At 37.6% G+C, this 18,545-nt stretch overlaps 2 protein-coding genes across 6 annotated transcripts in view; one reads left to right on the forward strand and one right to left on the reverse strand.

The window, feature by feature from the left end:
• ATP11A (ATPase phospholipid transporting 11A) overlaps positions 1–18,545 on the reverse strand; it is a 234,905-nt gene that overhangs the window by 14,615 nt on the left and 201,745 nt on the right. For all 5 annotated transcript variants that reach the window (XM_037799867.1, XM_037799866.1, XM_037799868.1 and 2 more), the window contains exons 21-26: positions 14,375–14,477; positions 13,965–14,110; positions 13,303–13,362; positions 12,246–12,373; positions 9,584–9,719; positions 850–915 (exon numbers count right to left, since the gene is read on the reverse strand). In XM_037799867.1, coding sequence (XP_037655795.1) covers positions 850–915; positions 9,584–9,719; positions 12,246–12,373; positions 13,303–13,362; positions 13,965–14,110; positions 14,375–14,477 — 639 coding nt within the window. The remainder of the gene's footprint in view (positions 1–849; positions 916–9,583; positions 9,720–12,245; positions 12,374–13,302; positions 13,363–13,964; positions 14,111–14,374; positions 14,478–18,545) is intronic.
• On the forward strand, positions 14,737–16,335 carry LOC119506745 (cytochrome b-c1 complex subunit 2, mitochondrial-like). The gene has a single exon (XM_037799871.1). It carries the CDS (start codon positions 14,791–14,793, stop codon positions 16,150–16,152), a length of 1,362 nt encoding a protein of 453 aa, XP_037655799.1. The 5' UTR covers positions 14,737–14,790; the 3' UTR covers positions 16,153–16,335.

Genomic DNA, 18,545 nt, shown 5'->3' on the forward strand with positions numbered 1-18,545 from the left:
AAAAAAAAAAAAAGGTGATTAATAGTGGTATAATCTAGGCATGTCCCAAGAGCCATAACAACTAGGAAAGAAAGCCAGAAAAACTAGGAAAGAAAGCCAGAAAATAATGAAATACAAGAAAAAAGGGAACAAAACTTAATGCTAGCCAAAGGCCTACATAAAACTTGGTTACGAAAAACAAAACAAAACCTTATGCTTCCAATGGAGAAAAAGAGTGTTGTAATAGCACAGCCATTTTTAACAACATTCCCAATAAACTCTCACCCATATTCTGGGGGAAATGGAGCCCTGCAAGTATTTCTCAAACTGGGAGAAATATTTAGTTTATTTATAAACTATTTAGCTTTAGGTGTTTATTTATATTATCACCTAAGAAAATTACTTTTGAAGTTTTTTGCATCATTTTTAAAGATTCAGATTGATAGATTTTGGGTCTTTCATAATGATATCCTACACAGAATTTGTCTTGACTTTAAAAAGAGAAGAATTTTCCAAAATACATTAATTTGCTTCAGTTCAACTGTATTTTTACTATATTGTAGGTGGGGCTGCTTGCCATTTAAAAGAATGCTATCTAAATCCTTTTCTTAAAAAAAAAAGATGCATTTCCTTAGTTTACCATCTGCATGATTCTGCAAGTTCACATTTGGGACAGCTCCGGTGTCCTGTGACACTGTACTCCCCCCAGGCCAATTAAACCAGAGCAGCAGGGACGCACCTCGGCTGCATCAGTGGTGTCCTCTAGCCTCGGCAGCAGTTATAATTCAAAGAGTTCAGGGATGATGAGACCTACCTGTAGCAGGGATCGACCGTGGCCAGAAAATGAAACGTTAATGTGAAATAATTTACCTTCAGTGTGACTGTAAATACCATCACCGTGAATACCAGTGTCCCAAAGGTCCAGTTTCCAAATACCTGTTTTGGGGAAAAAAACAGTCCAAGCAATCTCTTGTTAATACATATTTTTACCTCTTTTACTCTCAACGCAAGAATTTTAGAAAATACTCTTCATTGTTCTTGAGTGACAACACTTCAAACCCCAATGATAAAGGGAAAACGTTTTGTTATTACTAAGAAAAAGAAGATGGCAATAAAAATCCTAGAGCACAGCAAGGTCTCCTAGTTTCCCCCCAGAACATCTCTTGTTGCCAATTAAGTGACTTAATGATTTATTCGGAGCCCCACCCACACTGCACTTTCTGATCTCCCTCGATACTGACTCTACTCAATGCTCTCCCACAGCAACAAATATCAGCACCCACATCTCACACTGAGAACAAGAAAAACGTCTAAGAGCTGACATTTAAATATATACAATGCAAACTTTGGTACATCCTAATCTCTTTTTCCCTTTTCATGTTTTATGTAGAAGAGACATTTAGCTATACTTCTTTTGCATGTTTCAAGAATAGAAAAACTCAGTCGAGTTTGAGGCTATTTTCTGAACTCTACTCAAATACCTGCCTACTGTTCAAGAGACCCAACTGCTGGAACGTTTGACTAGTAAACAATGAGACAAAAAAACCCATGTTAAATACAGGTGATATCATAAGGATATCATAAGGATGGGATTTTCCTCTGGAAAATCCAAAGAAAGCAAAGGAGAAATGAAGACAGACAAGACAGAGCTAGACAAAGGCCCCAGGCAACCAGTTTGATGGTAAGAAAGAATCACAGATATTCCAACAATTAAACGGAAGACACAGACCTTTCTGGGGCAGAAGAAGAGCCCATCCATGAAAAAGAGAGAAAATTAGGCAGGGATTACATGCGCTGTATTCATTCCCATTTTAAGGATGTTGGCAGGATGCAGTAGGGGAAATGACAATTCGGTGGACACATATATACAAGTCAAAACCCATGAAACAATACATTTCTCAACCAAAGACAAAAGACACAAACAAAATAAAATATCTACCACTTAAGACTTCTTTCTTTTAGGAAAGATCAGCCCACTGGAAATTTTATTCTGCAAAAATTATTTTCTTTTAGGAGATTTCTATAGTATGTAAGAATTGATCCACTTCTAGATTATTGGATTCTGTGGAGAACTGTTCCTCTCGGAGAATGGTCCTAGCACTTCTTTAAAATAAATTAAAGCTTTATTTCACAAAGAATCAAAAGCTGAAATACAATTAGCTTTTCTTTACGATTAGTTTTCAAACACATATACCTACACATAACTCAACTGAGGGAAAAGTGTAGGCTACAAGTCTGATACAGCCAGGAGAGAGCTTACTTGCAGAAGTCTAGAAGAAAAACTTGCTTTTTGGAGCATACACTGACTTTCTGAGGAACACACTGTATTCTTCACTTATCATCATGATCAAAACTGGGTTTCTTCCTTTGGGCTTGGAAATATCAGGCCAACAAAATCAACTCAGATTATATACACCAGTGGTTCTCAACGGGCGGTGACTTTTGTCTCCAGGAGACAAATGGAAATTCTGGAGATGTTCTTGGTTGTCACAACTGGGGAAGGTTGTGCTACTGGCACATTAGGGGTAGAGGCCAGGGATGCTGCTAAACATCCTACAATGCACAGGACATTCTCCTAAAACAACAAATTATCTGGCCCCAAATGTCAGTAGCGCAGAGGTGGTTTACCCTCACCAGCAGGGCTGGAGGGCAAAAGGGCTGTTTGGTTTTAATTAAAAGCTAATGTCTTCCGCCAAAAGTAAATGATGAACCTGCAGTAAGGTGAGGGGGAGGCTCAAACAGCCAGATCGGAACAGACAGGCTCCTCTTACTCTGCCCAAATCTCCAGTTCCTCACATCTCAGGCCTTAATGTTTACCACCCCTGCTGGGGAGGGAGTGTAGAACCCTTTTTATAAGTGCTACATACTACCAAAATGTGGAAATTGAGTTTGCACAATATGATATTATGGTATTACCAATAGCATCACAAAGTGACGAAGAAACTTTCAATCAACTCAAACGGCTTTCTTATTTTCCCTCTCACACTATTCCTGCAAAATAAGAAAGTGAAATGCATTCCTATTTCACTGCTGGTGTTCCTTGGATTTGGTTGAATATACTAGAGCTGCAATTACAAATTAGGTCTCCTAACATCTAGTCCAATCACAGAGGCCATAGCTGTAATTTTTACAGGAAAATAACACAAAGCACAATTATCTTGAATCCAGAATCAGGAATTTTGGCTAAGAACCCTGGGGAATGCTGAGATAACTACTCTGTTTTTACCTATGTTCTTTCACAAGCTACTTCCAGATCAGTGGAACAAACAACCATAGTAACTTAATTTTTATAAAAGCCCTCAATTTCCTTATTTGTTCCAAGTGGAAGCCCTAGGGTTAACTGCTAATGGCCAATTTATTATTAAAATTGTTTGATGTTATTTCTAGTAGGATTTTGGGAGATGATTCACTATGATACCAATTCCCTTTCTCAAAGGGTACCCCAGGGCATAACTTTTTCCCAAGTGACATTAGTCACCCACCTCCAAAGCTCCTATTTCTGATTTAAGATCCAGGAACCCTGCATCCTAAAGAAACAATATATCTTAATTGAGAATTCAATTAACTTCATAGCTTCATTCAGATTATTAATAACTACCAGTGCAGGTAACCTAATAAATCCCCTTTATAAAAGCCAGTCCACTTCTGGTATTTTACATAACAGCAGGAACAGATTTTGGTACCAGAGAATGGGGTGCTGCTGAGTTTGCAAATACCAAACATGTTGGAATGGCTTTTTAAATGGATAAAGGAAGATTCTGGAAGAATTGTGAGGAGCTTGATAGAAAAGGCCTACACTGCTTTTGAAGAGACTTAGGAGAAATATGGACTCTAAAGATAGCCCTGATAAGGCCTTGAACAGAAATGCTGAATATGTCATTGCAAACTGGAAGGCAGGCGATCCTTGTTTTAAAGTGGCAGAGAATTTGGCAAAACTGAGTCCTGGTGCCAGATGGATGGCAGAATTCAAAAGTGATGAGCTGAGATACTTAGCTGAAGAGATCTCCAAGCTAAAAGATGAAAATGCAGCCTGGCTTCTCCTTGCAGCTTATAGTAAAATGTGAGAGTAAAAAGTTAATCTAAGAACTGACCTCTTGGGTACAAAGAAATCAGAAATTGATGGTTTGAAAACTCTGAGCTTCCAGGAATTGAGACCCCAGAGGATACAGCCCCATACGAGGATTTAACCAAACATGGAACCCAGCTGCCATTTCAGTACAAGCCAGGATTGGAGACGGAGTTATCCAGAAAGGATTTGTGAAAAGTTCTATTGTCTGACGGTTTTGACCCCCATTTGCTTCATGCCAAGCCAACAAATTTTTTGCAAGATCTGTATAAACTGAACTACTGCCAGTCTGAACTGGAGCGGACAGAGAAAGGACAAATTGAAGGAAAAATTTCTTCAAGACACAACCATGGAACTTGAGGCCTGGAGTCAAAAAATCTTGGGCAAGGAGGGCAGAGCAACCCATGCAGGTGGAAAGGGGGAGTTTGCCGGAGGCAGAGTGCAGACCTTCCGCCTTGATGCTCAGGAAGAGTGCTGCCACCCCAGGCCTCAGAGAGGGTGGAGCACACTCCTCAGGGATTGGGGAGAGCGGGGCCACCACCCCACTATTCAGAGGGGAGAGACCTTTTGCCCTGGAGAGACAGAGTCCAGGTGGCACCCCGATGCTTGAGGAGGATGGGGCTGAGAAGAAGATGGTCTCCCCAATGTGTGGATATGCTGGACCACTCACTCCAGCGTTTGGAGAGAAAAGGGCTGCCACGAAGGCCCTTGGAAAGGGTTGGACTCCTGCTCTCTCAAGCCCCAAGGATAAAACATTTGGTAAACGACTCTCAGACTGAAATCTAATGAAGTACACCCTGCGGGTTTTAGGATCTGTTTTGAAACTGTGAACACTGTTTTCCTTTCAGTTTCTCCTTATGGTAATGGGAACATTTATCCTAGGACTGTCCCTCCTTTGTATGTTGGAAGCAGATCACTTGTTCTAAGTTTTATATGTCCAAGGCTAGAGGGCCTTAGGACAGACCAAGCCTATAACTGACTTTGATAAGATGCTGTACTCACCTTTTGTTACTGAAATGATTTAAGTTTCTGTGAGATTGTGATGGGATGAATGTATTTTGTATTTGGAGAGAATATGTCTTTTTGGGGTCCAGCACTGGAATGTGCTGGTTTGGATATATTATGTCCCCCCAAAAAGCCAGGATCTTTAATGTAATCTTGTGGGGGCAGACATATCAATGTTGATTAGGTGGGAACCTTTTGATTGTTTCATGGAGATGTGACTGACTGAACTATTTCTCTGGAAGTGTGGCCCTATCCATTCAGTGTGGGTCTTGATTAGTTTACTGAAGACCTTTAAAAAGAGCCACACAGGCCCAGACGCTTGTTGATGCTGGAGACATCTGGAGATGCAGAGAGAAGGACGTTTAGAGATGTTAAGCTAAGAGATGAAGCCCAGAATTTGCCCTGGGATACGCTAAGACAAGATCCCCAGGCACTTAGCGAGAAACATCCTGGGAGAAAGAACCAAGAATGCACAGAAGCTGAGAGAGACATTTTGGAGAAGGCGATTTTGAAACACAATCCAGGATCAGCAAACGCCAGCCACATGCCTTCCTAGCTGACAGAGGTGTTCCAGATGCCATCAGCCTTCCTTCAGTGAAGGTATCATCTTGTTGATGCCTTAGTTTGGACACTTTTATGACCTTTGAACTGTAAATTTGTAACTTAATAAATCCCCTTTACAAAAGCCAATCCATTTCTGGTATTTTGTTTAACAGCAGCTCTAGCAAACTGGAAAACTACCTTACTTGAAGAGGCTCCGGAACCAATCCTCACCGTTACACCAGATATAAGTTTAACCTCTTTTCCCCATAACTCTCATTCCTAGTCTTGGGTGTATCCTTGCAGGCAGTTTTTCTGCTCAAAAAGCTCCTCAAACCTAGACCAGTTTAATTTTCATTGTAAAAAAAAATCAGTAATAAAACATCTTGTTTTCTTAAGATCATGGTCATAAAAAAATCTACTATATTTCCTTCATGTACTAACTTCATACTTCTATCATAATTTGTTCTTTGCTCACACTGCTGATTGCTGTTTCAGCAATTTTCTTGATGTTTACCAATTTCTATTATAACACATTCCAAACTTTTTAAGTGTTCATTTAGATAAACCCTGATATTCAACAATAATAAGATAAATATTGTTTTATTATTCTTATTTGTGGCATCAAAATGAGAAACTGTTACGCTGGGTTGGGGTTATTAAGGCTTATGATGCCTGTTATAGAAAATGCTCAACAAATGAATCTTCCCTTTTCAAAAGTTATCAGTGATTCTGTTCCCCCCACTCCAATACTATGAGTGATCTATAAATTTTCTTATGGAATGCTTTAGAAATTTAGAAAAAAAGTAGTCCTCACCTACTACCAATCAATAGAACTAGGCATCTAAACATAAAACAATTAAGATGCATTTTAGTTCTGAAGGAAATACCACCAGAAAGTGATGAGCACTTAGAATCACCAAACGACCCTTTATCCAAGAACAAAAGTTATCATCATTCATTTAGGCCTGGTTTGCTTGAGCTATTGCAGATATATTTGAATTACTACAGCACTAGCTGATAATACCGTTTTAAGTTTTCTAAGTGCTCTAATACAACTTACCTCTAAAACAAACAAAAATTTATTTAAAAACCTACAAAAATCAATACTGCAGAATGAGAAGAGCTACTCCTCTCTGAAGGCAGTGAGGCGCAGTTGTGGATTTAGAGTCAGAAAACTACTGAGTCTGTCTCGGCTTTTCCACTTACTGGTTGAGTGATCTTGAATCACTCATGACCTCCTTGAGCTCCTTCCTCATCAGTTATATGAGGAGGAAAATATCCACCCCTGTGTACCTCACAGTTTTTATTTATAGTAAGAGATATTATAACTATAACTAGTCTTAATCTTATAGCTTTAAGCCTCTAGGTTCTTTAACTTCTATTAGAGCTTCACTGAATTAGAGAAAATATCATCTCTTAAATGCATAACTGTGGATAAACACTTCATATTACATAACTTACTTGGCACCAACTGCTCTGTGTACTGATTCATAATATCACTGCATCTCAGAAGGTTTTTATATATTTAAAAATGTATATTATACATGTTTAAGTCAAATACAAGATGCATACTGCAATAATACATATTTTGTCATGACAAGCCAGCAAGTACAGTTGAATGAGTGCTATAACAAGCTCTCAGCTGACAAGTGTCAAGGCATCATACTGGGCTTTTTGTAGTTTGAATGGTGCTGGTCAACTTGTGTTTACCTTGTTCTCCCTTTCTGCATCATTTCAAATTATAAGAAACAGTTCTGTCCACTACTGGCTGATCAAAGGCATGCAAGGGACATAAACATGTCAAGGAAAAGATCACCCTAGAAATTTTATGGTGGCTCAAAGTAACTTCAAGGAACAGTTAAAGGAAACAGAAGATGAGGAGTAAGTAGCAAGCAGTAAGGGACTGGTGGAAATCCTTAGATTGGAAACCCTGCAGCCACTGACCAACAATAGCATGGAGGGTGGCTGATGAAACTTTGGCTGGAGATGCATCATGGCACCAGGGGATTTGAAAACAGACACTGCCTAAGCCTCATGCTGGGAAGGCATCACTCTGGGGATTATAGTGTAAGAAACATTCAGTGCTGATTCAACTAGCATTCATTTCCAGAGTGCATACCAGCCAAGCAGGACTTTCTGCCTTCTAGCATTACATATTTCTTGAGAAGCATTCATCACATTTACTCTGTAATACTGAAATTAAGCAGCATGAAATAAAACAAATATGATAATATTTTGCCCCAAATGTCCTAGATCCGAGTTCTAGGCCATGCCACTCATTAATTATGACATTGTACAGTTATTTAATTTGGCTGAACACCAGTTTCCTCAACCTTAACATAACAATAATGTTCAACTTACAGGGTGTTTGTGTTAAACAGGATAATGTCTGTGAAAGTAATCTGAAAAATAAAGTGCTGGATGAATGGTGTTTATTGTTACTGACCCCGGAAATTCAGTTTTCAGGATATAAAACCCTAGTATGTTTTAAGATACACGATGTAAAATGCTTACTTAAAGTCTGGCCCAGAAGGAACTCTTAAAAATGAAATACATAAGAATTAAAAGATAGCTCTATTTATCTATATTTATGGCCTAGGGAATTATTCCATTAAAATAGATAAAGGAAGATAAATTCTAGAAAAACATAAAGTTTTTAAAACAGTGAAATAAGATTTTAGATTCTCAAGATCAATTTAGTAAAAATTAATTTAAGTTATATTGAAAGTTAACAGCATCTTTTAGTAATAAGAAAAAAGAAGCAATTAAATAGGGTAAACAAACACTATTAGGACAGGTAGCAAGACTTGTGTTTCAATCGAATACATTGAAGAGATAAATAATGTAGAGAAAGCAAAACGAGGAAAGGAGAAGTGTTAGGCTAAACATGAAATGAAATAAATTTCTGCTTATTAGTTACCCTGAAGGAGTCGCTGAAGAGGAATTTTTCTGACGTCAATAGTAGTATTTATTTTTATGGTGAGTTAAATACTTGCGACATTTAAGTAGAGAACTCTAAAGACTACTTGCATTTCACTATTCTCTCTGATAGCCTAGGTGTGTCACATTCAAAAGCAATTTTCCCAATAGGTTTCACATACTTGCTTACGTTACCTTTTAAACATAAGTAAAGGGAAGTAAAAACACATCAAATCAATTAAAAAAAAAAATCACTGACTTAATTGGCAATCCTGGCACAGAAATCCAGAGAGAAAACACCAAATACAAATCATCAAAATGTACACATACTACTCTAGTACAACTTTAGTTCTAAAGTGAGTACAAGGCAGGAGCAGCTAACAGAATTTCTACTAACAAAGCACACAGAAGAAGTCACATTTGAAAATATTTTCAAGAAATATTTTATTTGCAATGCACTCCAAAAACACAAAGAAAGGACAAACCCATAATTGTCTTACCATATGTGTGTTGGTAGTCATTATCTGAGGGTGGGAAGAGAAGCAAGTAGCAAAAAGAAAAAAAAAAGCAAGATACAAATAAAACAAACCCCGAGAAATTATGCCAACAATCAGAGAACTGAATGTCTGCTAGAAAGCTTTAAATCTATTCATTGCAAAGAAAACAGATCAAGATAAGTACATGTGAAGAAATATTAAAATGCGTTACTTATGAAATTAACTCCCATATTAAAAAAAGCAATGCTTGAATGATCTAATTGAACCACAAGATAAATGGCTAATGGTGAAATGTAAACCATGAAGAAAAGTCTGAAAAACCTCAGAAAGGATATTCCTTACAATCAGCAGGAAGCTGTCCAGAGCATTTAGTGACACTGTGCACTAATACAACGTGTTCTTTAAAGCAATTCAATAACTAGATATACAAATACGTTTATCTTCCTATGACACCCAAACCCAAGAGGAATCTTCACAGGCTGTATTGGATTACTGCATTGACAAAATGATTAAATAGGATCAGGAGAGAGTACTCTTAAGTAGCTAAGTCCACAAGATCAAGTTAAATACTAACCTGTCCATTGCTGGTCACTGTTGTATTTTCAAAGATGAAATAAGCACCAAAGAAAAATACCAGAGCATCAAATACTCCTAAGAATGTCCAATAAATGAACACTCGCCAGCGGAGTAGAGCATTCTTGGCAATATCTCTGTATAAAGAAAAATGTCAGAAAACCGTATTCTCATTACATTAAAATACAGTCTCAGTTAATTCCATTATATTGACACAATAACCCCAACCATTGTCCATTTGTAGTTACCTTTTCTAGGTGAAGACCTGCAAATCACTGGAGAACTTTTTCCCCCTATGTTAGCAGAACTTATGCATGGAGCTAGCTTGGAGCATAAACTGAAAACTTCTTAACATTCAGTATCATAATCAGTGGCAAGTTCTGCTCATTGAGAAGGAAAGGAGCCTCACTGGTTTATTCAAAACTATGAAATAATGGATATAACGGAAATAATGCATACAATTGAGTAAGTTTCCCTATTTGGGGGGCTTGCCATCTTTTGACCTTCTACCCATACAAAGTCCATCTACTTCTCTGCCTTATCTACATTTCCACCCACTGTTTAGGCTCAGAATATGTTTTGTCATCTCCGCAAAGCCTTCTGTGTTGATTCCAGCCACACTATTCTCTTGGTCTTCACTCACATTTCTTACCACTCAATTTTTAGTACCTAAGTTATACATTTCATGTCTTCTGATTGTTCTGCACAATTTGGCACTTCATTCAATACCAGACTTGCTTTCATAAAGGACTTGAAATAGCTTATAATACAAAGTTCTAATAATAGAAATAGAGACTCACAAACCATATAAAAAGTAAGATAATACACTATGTTGGTATAAAAAATTTTGGCAATGTCTCTGTGGTAAAATGTGAATGACCAATAAACACTACATTTGAGCTCCCTGGGAGCAAAAGCAAAATGCTTTTCAAATGTACCATTTTACTATGCATAAATATTCATGATTGATTTTTGTTTGAATATTTTCTCTCTCAAATTAGCCTGTAAAATCATGACAGGCAGACAGATGTCATAGCTCACACTTCTTTTTTTTTTTATTAGAGAAATTATGAGTTTACAAAACAATCATGCATAAAATACAGGATTCCCGTACACCATCTCATCACCAATACCTTGTATTGGGGTAGAACATTTGTGACAATTGATGATAACACTTTTTTTTAAAAAAATAATTGTTCTATTTTTTTTTTAACAGTAGTTACCTTGTTAAAGTTGATGAAAGATATTAAAATAGTTTCTATCATCCACTATTTACTTTAGGTGATTTTTTTTTTTTTTACCATATATCACCACCCTATTACCACCTTGCATCAGTATTGCTATTTGTTATATTTCATGAAAGAACATTCTTATGCTTGTTGTATTAACTATAGTCCATCATGTACAATAGCATTCACTATGTTGTACAGTCCCGAGCTCCCACTTCTTTTGCTTCTGAAAGTAATTAACACAGAAAAAAGGCACATGCCCAGCATTCAGTAATTAAAATTGAGTGAAGACCTCAAGTTTGCTACACAATTTGACTTCTTCTCAGGCTCAAGTATGTATACCTGTTTGCTCAATAAGAGGTAGTTCGCAGGATTCCCTCTGAATGTATGTCTAATAGAGTGTATACTCTTCTATTTTCTTACACTTTTTCCTGTATTATTCAATACTTAAGACAAACTCAAAAGTTTGCCTTTTTATTGTTGTTCTTAAATGGCTGCCTAAAGTGATTATTTTTGACTTTAATACTTCCAAATCATATTTAATGGCTAAATATTCTGATGAAGGCAGAGAAGTCAACATGGTGGGTTCCTAAAAAACCTCTCACAGGTCAAGCAAGTATGGTCTGTGATGGTGGGTACATGAACCTACACTATGGGAAACCGCACAGAATTAAATACCCACATGCATGTGTGCAGGCAGACACACAAGGACAAGTAAAAGTGGGGAAATCTGAGTAAGAGCTGATGGTAACAGTGCCAATATCCTGGTTGTGGTGCTGCACTACAGTTTTGTAAGACATTTTATAAAATATCACCACTGGGGAAAACTGGATAAAGGTACCCAGGAGCTCTCTATAACATTTCTTACAACTACACGTGAATCTAAAATTATCTGAAAGTTAAAAGTTTAATTAAAAAAATAAAAAAAACAGTAACACATTAAATCTGCCAGAGATCCTGGAGTGCAGTTCTGAAATAGCAGAAACACATTTTTTTCTTTACTATTAAAAAAAGAACAATTTACTACACTGAGATCAGATCGGTTAGCTTTCTTTTTTTCATTTTCTTTTTTTCTTCACTGGATAGAATATACTTAGTTTTTAAAGTATAACTTGGGCTATGAAGTTACAGGGGACATAATGGCAATAGAAACTCTCACCTCAGTTTTTTCATAACTATCAAAAAGCACAGTAAAATACAAACTGGTTTAATATGCACATTTCAAATGGAACATAAATCACCTATCTAAATTTGAAGAATATTCATTTAAATTACACTGCTTCCTATTTAAAGAATTTCCTGTAGAAGTAAGTGTATTAGCTGATATACTGGTTTTAAAATAATGTCAGTCATACATTGATTTGAAGGAATCATTATATTGCTACCTAATTATTCTCTTTGATTTAAAGAAACTTTGTTTGTGAGCCACCATACCTGTACAGTGTAGGGTCTTTCTTGAGCATATCTATACTGACATGTTGTTCCATCAGACTGTACAAGAGAATTGGGAGGGAAGTAAAACTGATATTGTACAGTGTAAGATATGCAGTATCATATAAAGTCTGTAAGAAGAAGAAAAATTAAACTAAAAACTATACCCCATTACATTTTTATAAACATTTTGGATGTTCTGTTTAAATAGATTTTTTTTTTATTTACAGAGAACCACAAACATGAACATTCTAAAATTCATACAGAGTCATCTTTCTACAGAAACAGAATGACCACATTTTTGAAGCTTCGTTACATAAACCAGTTAGAATTAAAATTTCACCTGACAGAAGACCCAACTTGGAGCCACCCCATTCTGCCACTGAAAACTGAGATGTGCAGTTCTCATCCTTGTCTTCAAACTTCAATATTACCCAACCCTAGCCCCTTCAGATCAAAGCAGTTGGCCCACAGTCCATCTGAGCAGGATGGAATAAGCAAATAAATTACAGAGAGAAGATATTTGCCTCTGTAGCAAATGCCTAAGGAGACCTTCCATTCCTTTCCCCAAGTCAAGATTGCCTCTACTTGCACATTTTAATTTACCAAATTCCAATGATACCCAAAGGGTCAATGAAAGGGTCTAGGATTTAAAGTCTATTATACTACATTCTTTCAGACAGGTTCAGAAAGCCCCACAAAGCCCTGGAGAGGAGGAACATCTCACTTGATCTCATCACTGACCGGACTGCATTGCATCTGAGAACTTATCAGCATTTGAAAATCCAGTCAGCAGACTTGGGGGGAGCTGCGCAGCCCCTCAGTGACATGGTCCCTGGCTCCACGCTGTTCCTTTACCCCCGTGTGCTAACTGGGACAAAACACATGTACTCCAGAGAGGCAGGAGGCTGGAAGCACCGTTTTGCCGTCTTCAATATCTTCCCATGGAGGGTATGCCTATGTATTTCTGGCTGTCTACTCTCTCCCTAATGCAGCAAGCAATGTGGTGGAAGGAAAATAAGGGCTCAGCAGTCTGCTAACTTAAAATATTAGAACTGACCTGTTGTGAAAATCCACAGAAGAACTGGTATAAAAACTGAGGGAAAATGAAGCAGACGTTCTGAAAGACAAATCATAAGGGTGTTAGTTCAAAGACATAAAGTAAGAAGTATCCTTTTCTTATAGTAGAATTCATAAGAGGATGTCAATGTGATACCACTTTATTTGGGGAAGGTGATCCAGATGTGTTATATGTTCTACAGAATAGCAGGTAATGTGCTTTAAAGATTATTCTCTTGTTTCAACAATGCACCTAAAATGTATGCATGAATATGTTCTGGCCACTCTGGGAACAGAAAATGTAAAAGAAACGAGAAGGCAATATAGGTGTCAGTATAAACAGGAAAGAATTTAAGTTGCACAATCGGGAGTAGGACCAGAATTAAAAAAGAATTATTGAAAGGAATTATAAAAGGATGCCCTTCCTCAACTGTTTCACTACCGATATCTTCATATTGGCCCCATACTAAATTTTGTTAATGTGAGAAAAGTGCTGGGGGTTCCCTCTGTAGTAATAGGATTATGCTTATGTTTCTGACAGTGGCTTCTATTTTTAGATAAAAATTCCCCCGAAAGCATCAAGTCATTCTGACAAATGTGTCATTTTTCATGTACATTACATGCCATTTGAAACAGTGATAGGAGCAAAGAAATCCTTCCTACCTTATAAAAGAAGTATTGCACAAGTTCAGATATCCTAATATAATAAAAATGCCCATGAACAAGTAGCATCTTCTTTAAATGCTTAAATTTGGGTATTGCATAGTCACTGTTCCTTGCAGCCTGACGACCTTCCTTTCCAATGACACCTATAAAATGGGATAAATGTGCTGAATAAACCCTTTCCCATCACCATGCAAATAAAAATAGGAAGAAGCAAAAATAGGGTTAGCTAAGTCATTATTCTGAGATTGCCCAGTTGAGAATGCACTCAATTACATATTGGGTCTTCAACATACCATCTAAATTCTATGATACTTCCTTTGGCTGAAATCTCCTTCTTGTCCAGCTAAAGTAACAAATCTTGGTTACCAAAATGCGTAGGTAACCAAAATGAAAAGACAGTGGCTTACCTATGCCCACATGTGCTTCCAGGATCATGCTGACGTCATTTGCACCATCACCAACTGCTAAAGTAATAGGGTGCTCTTTTGAAAGTTTAATTAATTTAACAATCTGGAAAAGAAATAAACGCAGAATTTATCTTCTTTGTTTTATTTTTACTCAGGTTATTCATTAATTAGGCAGAAATAATCAACACATAAAATTACTTAGGAAAAGGAAAAATTAATGGCTTAGTTAATTACTACATTCAATCTATTTTATCTAAATAGGACAAAATATTTTTCATATTGAAAGCAAAATAAGATAAAGCAAAAGTAACCAAGATAGGATTACACTGAGATATAAATTATAAAAAGGCTGGTAGCGCCACCATCTTGCTTTCTTTTAAGCCGGCAGTGACCGTGGGTCAGAAAAATCTTGAGCCATGAAGTTGCTAACCAGAGCTGGCTCCTTTTCGAGGTTTTATTCCCTCAAAGTTGCTCCCAAAGTTAAAGCCACAGCTGCCCCTCCCAGAGCGCCTCCACATCCTCAGGATCTTGAGTTTACCAGATTACCAAATGGCTTAGTGATTGCGTCTCTGGAAAACTATGCTCCTACATCAAGAATTGGGTTGTTCATTAAAGCAGGCAGTAGATATGAGGACTCCAACAATTTGGGAACGTCTCATTTGCTGCGTCTTTCATCCAGTTTGACTACAAAAGGTGCTTCATCTTTCAAGATAACCCGTGGAATTGAAGCAGTTGGTGGTAAATTAAGTGTGACTGCAACAAGGGAAAACCTGGCTTACACTGTAGAATGCCGGCGGGATGATATTGAGATTCTCATGGAGCTCCTGCTCAATGTCGCCACAGCACCAGAATTTCGTCATTGGGAAGTCTCTGCCCTTCAGCCTCAGCTGAAAATTGACAAAGCTGTGGCTTTTCAGAATCCACAAGCTTGTATCATTGAAAATTTACATGCTGCAGCTTACCAGAATGCCTTGGCTAATTCCTTATATTGTCCTAATTATAGGATTGGAAAAGTGACACCAGAAGAGTTACATTACTATGTTCAGAACTATTTTACAAGTGCAAGAATGGCTTTGATTGGACTTGGTGTGAGTCATCCTGTTCTAAAGCAAGTTGCTGAACAGTTTCTCAACATGAGGGGTGGGCTTGGTTTAGCTGGCGCAAAGGCCAGGTACCGTGGAGGTGATATTCGAGAACAGAATGGAGACAGTCTTGTCCATGCTGCTCTTGTAGCAGAAAGTTCTGCCATAGGAAGTACAGAAGCCAATGCATTTAGTGTTCTCCAGCACGTCCTTGGTGCTGGACCACATGTCAAGAGGGGCAGCAACTCCACCAGCTCTTTATACCAGGCTGTTGCCAAGGGAGTTAACCAGCCATTTGACGTTTCTGCTTTTAATGCCAGTTATTCGGATTCCGGACTGTTTGGGATTTATACTATCTCGCAGGCTGCAGCTGCTGGAGATGTTATCAAGGCCGCCTATAACCAAGTAAAATCAGTTGCGCAGGGAAACCTTTCCAGTACAGATGTCCAGGTTGCCAAGAACAAGCTGAAAGCTGGATATCTAATGTCGGTAGAGTCTTCTGAAGGTTTCCTGGATGAAGTCGGGTCCCAGGCTCTAGTTGCTGGTTCATATGTACCACCAACCACAGTCCTTCAGCAGATTGACTCGGTGGCTGCCACTGATATCATAAATGCAGCAAAGAAGTTTGTTTCTGGCAAGAAGTCAATGGCAGCAAGTGGAAATTTGGGGCATACACCTTTTGTTGACGAGTTGTAATACTGAAGTACATATTACAGGAGAAAGCTGAACATTTTCTCAATCCAGAGCAGCAAACACTTGAAAGTTAAAAGTCTCTAATAAAACATTTATCTTTTTTTCTCAATGAGGTGAGCTATCTTAGAATAGAAATGCAGATAATTACTCCCAGCTGACCTAAAGTAAATAAAATATTCTCTTTAATTTTTAAAAAAAAAAAAAAAAAAAAAAAAAAAAAAAGGCTGGTAGGCAAACTGAAGATAAGGACATGAGATATATGAAGTAGTTTTAAGTTATTGCTATACTCTTATATTTAAATATATAAGGGAAAAATATTTAAACATATAAAATAAATATATTTAAATATATAGGGGAAAACTGAACATTGTATTCCATTAGAAGATGTTGAGCATCTATTTTTTTAAAACAAGCTGTTCTTAACGCTATTTTAATTTTCAAATGGTCATGAATGCAAAATCAAATCTGACAATTTAATGCAATGAATCAGTGCCAAATTTTTAGTTCATTTCTTCATAGTTTTTTTACATTTATGTGCATAAGTGTAATGATATATGCTGAACATATAAAACTGAAACAATGTAGAAAGTTGAATTGATTGCATTCTTGTATCAAGATGAGAGAATTAAACACGAATAAATTAACACAAATTAATTTGCATGGAAGTTTACAAAAGTCAGTTAAAAACTTAAGTACCATGGAATAAATCCTTAGTTATCATACTGAAAATAATTTTGTAAGGTTTAAATACATTGTCAAACACATAAGAAGGAGGTTAAAAAACAAGTGTCTCTATGTCAAAGAAAATGTATTTTTTTTTTTTTGGTTCTTGAATATGTATTTTTTTACTGAAAAAATCATTCATAAATTAACACACAAAAATGTACAAACACTTGACTAAATAATATCATGACAAAGAACTATTTTTGTGAAAAGTGTTTTTTAAAACATTTTTAGATTTCGGTGCAAAAACGTACCCCTGGCACCTCTGAAAACTCAAAAAAAGGTTAATGATGGAAATAAGCTAGCTACATTCAGTGCCATCATCAACAGTGAGTGGATACAATCAATAGGTATGACTGTTGCTCAGTTATTAATGTCTGTGGTGGAGGAGCTCTGACAAAAGCCCTAGTCATGTCAAAATGAATATTTTCACAAATGTTACCCTCTACTTGCCCCCCCAAAAAAAACTGAGTGAAAAGAAGGAAAGGCTTGCATTTTTTCCATTAACCTTTCCCTATATGCAGAAATCAAAAACAAGATTGATTTAAGGTGTTACCCATCAGTAGCTTTGAAAAATTTCAGCTGCCAAGATATTCACAAAGTCATATTTGGTTCTTATTGTTCTCTTTTTAACATGAGAATTTCACACTATTAACAGCACACACGCCTGGCTGTATGTTTATAACTATTACATTTCCCATACAATAATCAACCTGGAAAAAGGATACAAGATGGCGGATTGATGAGCTGTATGTTTTAGTTACTCCTCCAGGAAAGTAGGTAGAAAGCCAGGAACTGCAAGGACTGGACACCACAGAGAAATTTGACTTTGGGCATACTTCATACAACACTCATGAACACATTGAACTACTGAGATCAGCGAAATCTGTAAGTTTTTGCGGCCAGGGGACCTGCGCCCCTCCCTGCCAGGCTCAGTCCCGTGGGAGGAGGGGCTGTCAGCTCCGGGAAGGAGAAGGGAGAACTGCAGTAGCAGCTCTTATCGGAAACTCATTCTACTGATCCAAACTCCAACCACAGATAGACTGAGACCAGACACCAGAGAATCTGAGAGCAGCCAGCCCAGCAGAGAGGAGACAGGCATAGCAAAAAACAGCAAAGAAAAACTCCAAAATAAAAGCAGAGGATTTTTGGAGTTCTGGTGAACATAGAAAGGGGAAGGGCAGAGCTCAGGCCCTGAGGCTCACATGCAAATCCCAAAGAAAAACTGATCTCTCTGCCCCCTGGATCTTTCCTTAATGGCCCTAATTGCTTTTCCTCTTAGCATTTCAATCACCCATTAGATCTGTGAGGTGGGCTTTTTTTTTTTTTTTTTTTTACTTTTTTTCTGTTTCTAAAACAATTACTCTAAGAAGCCCAATACAGAAAGCCTCAAAGACTTGCAATTTGGGCAGGTCAAGATAAGAGCAGAACTAAAAGAGCTCTGAGACAAAAGGCAATAATCCAGTGGGTGAGAAAATTCACTAAACACCACAACTTCCCAAGAAAAGGGGGGTGTCCGCTCACAGCCATCATCCTGGTGGACAGGAAACACTCCTGCCCATTGCCAGCCCCATAGCCCAGAGCTGCCCCAGACAACCCAGTGTGACGGAAGTGCTTCAAATAACACGCACACACCACAAAACTGGGCGTGGACATTAGCCTTCCCTGCACCC

This window comes from Choloepus didactylus, chromosome 12 (genome assembly GCF_015220235.1).
Source record: "Choloepus didactylus isolate mChoDid1 chromosome 12, mChoDid1.pri, whole genome shotgun sequence".
NCBI lineage: Eukaryota > Metazoa > Chordata > Mammalia > Pilosa > Megalonychidae > Choloepus > Choloepus didactylus.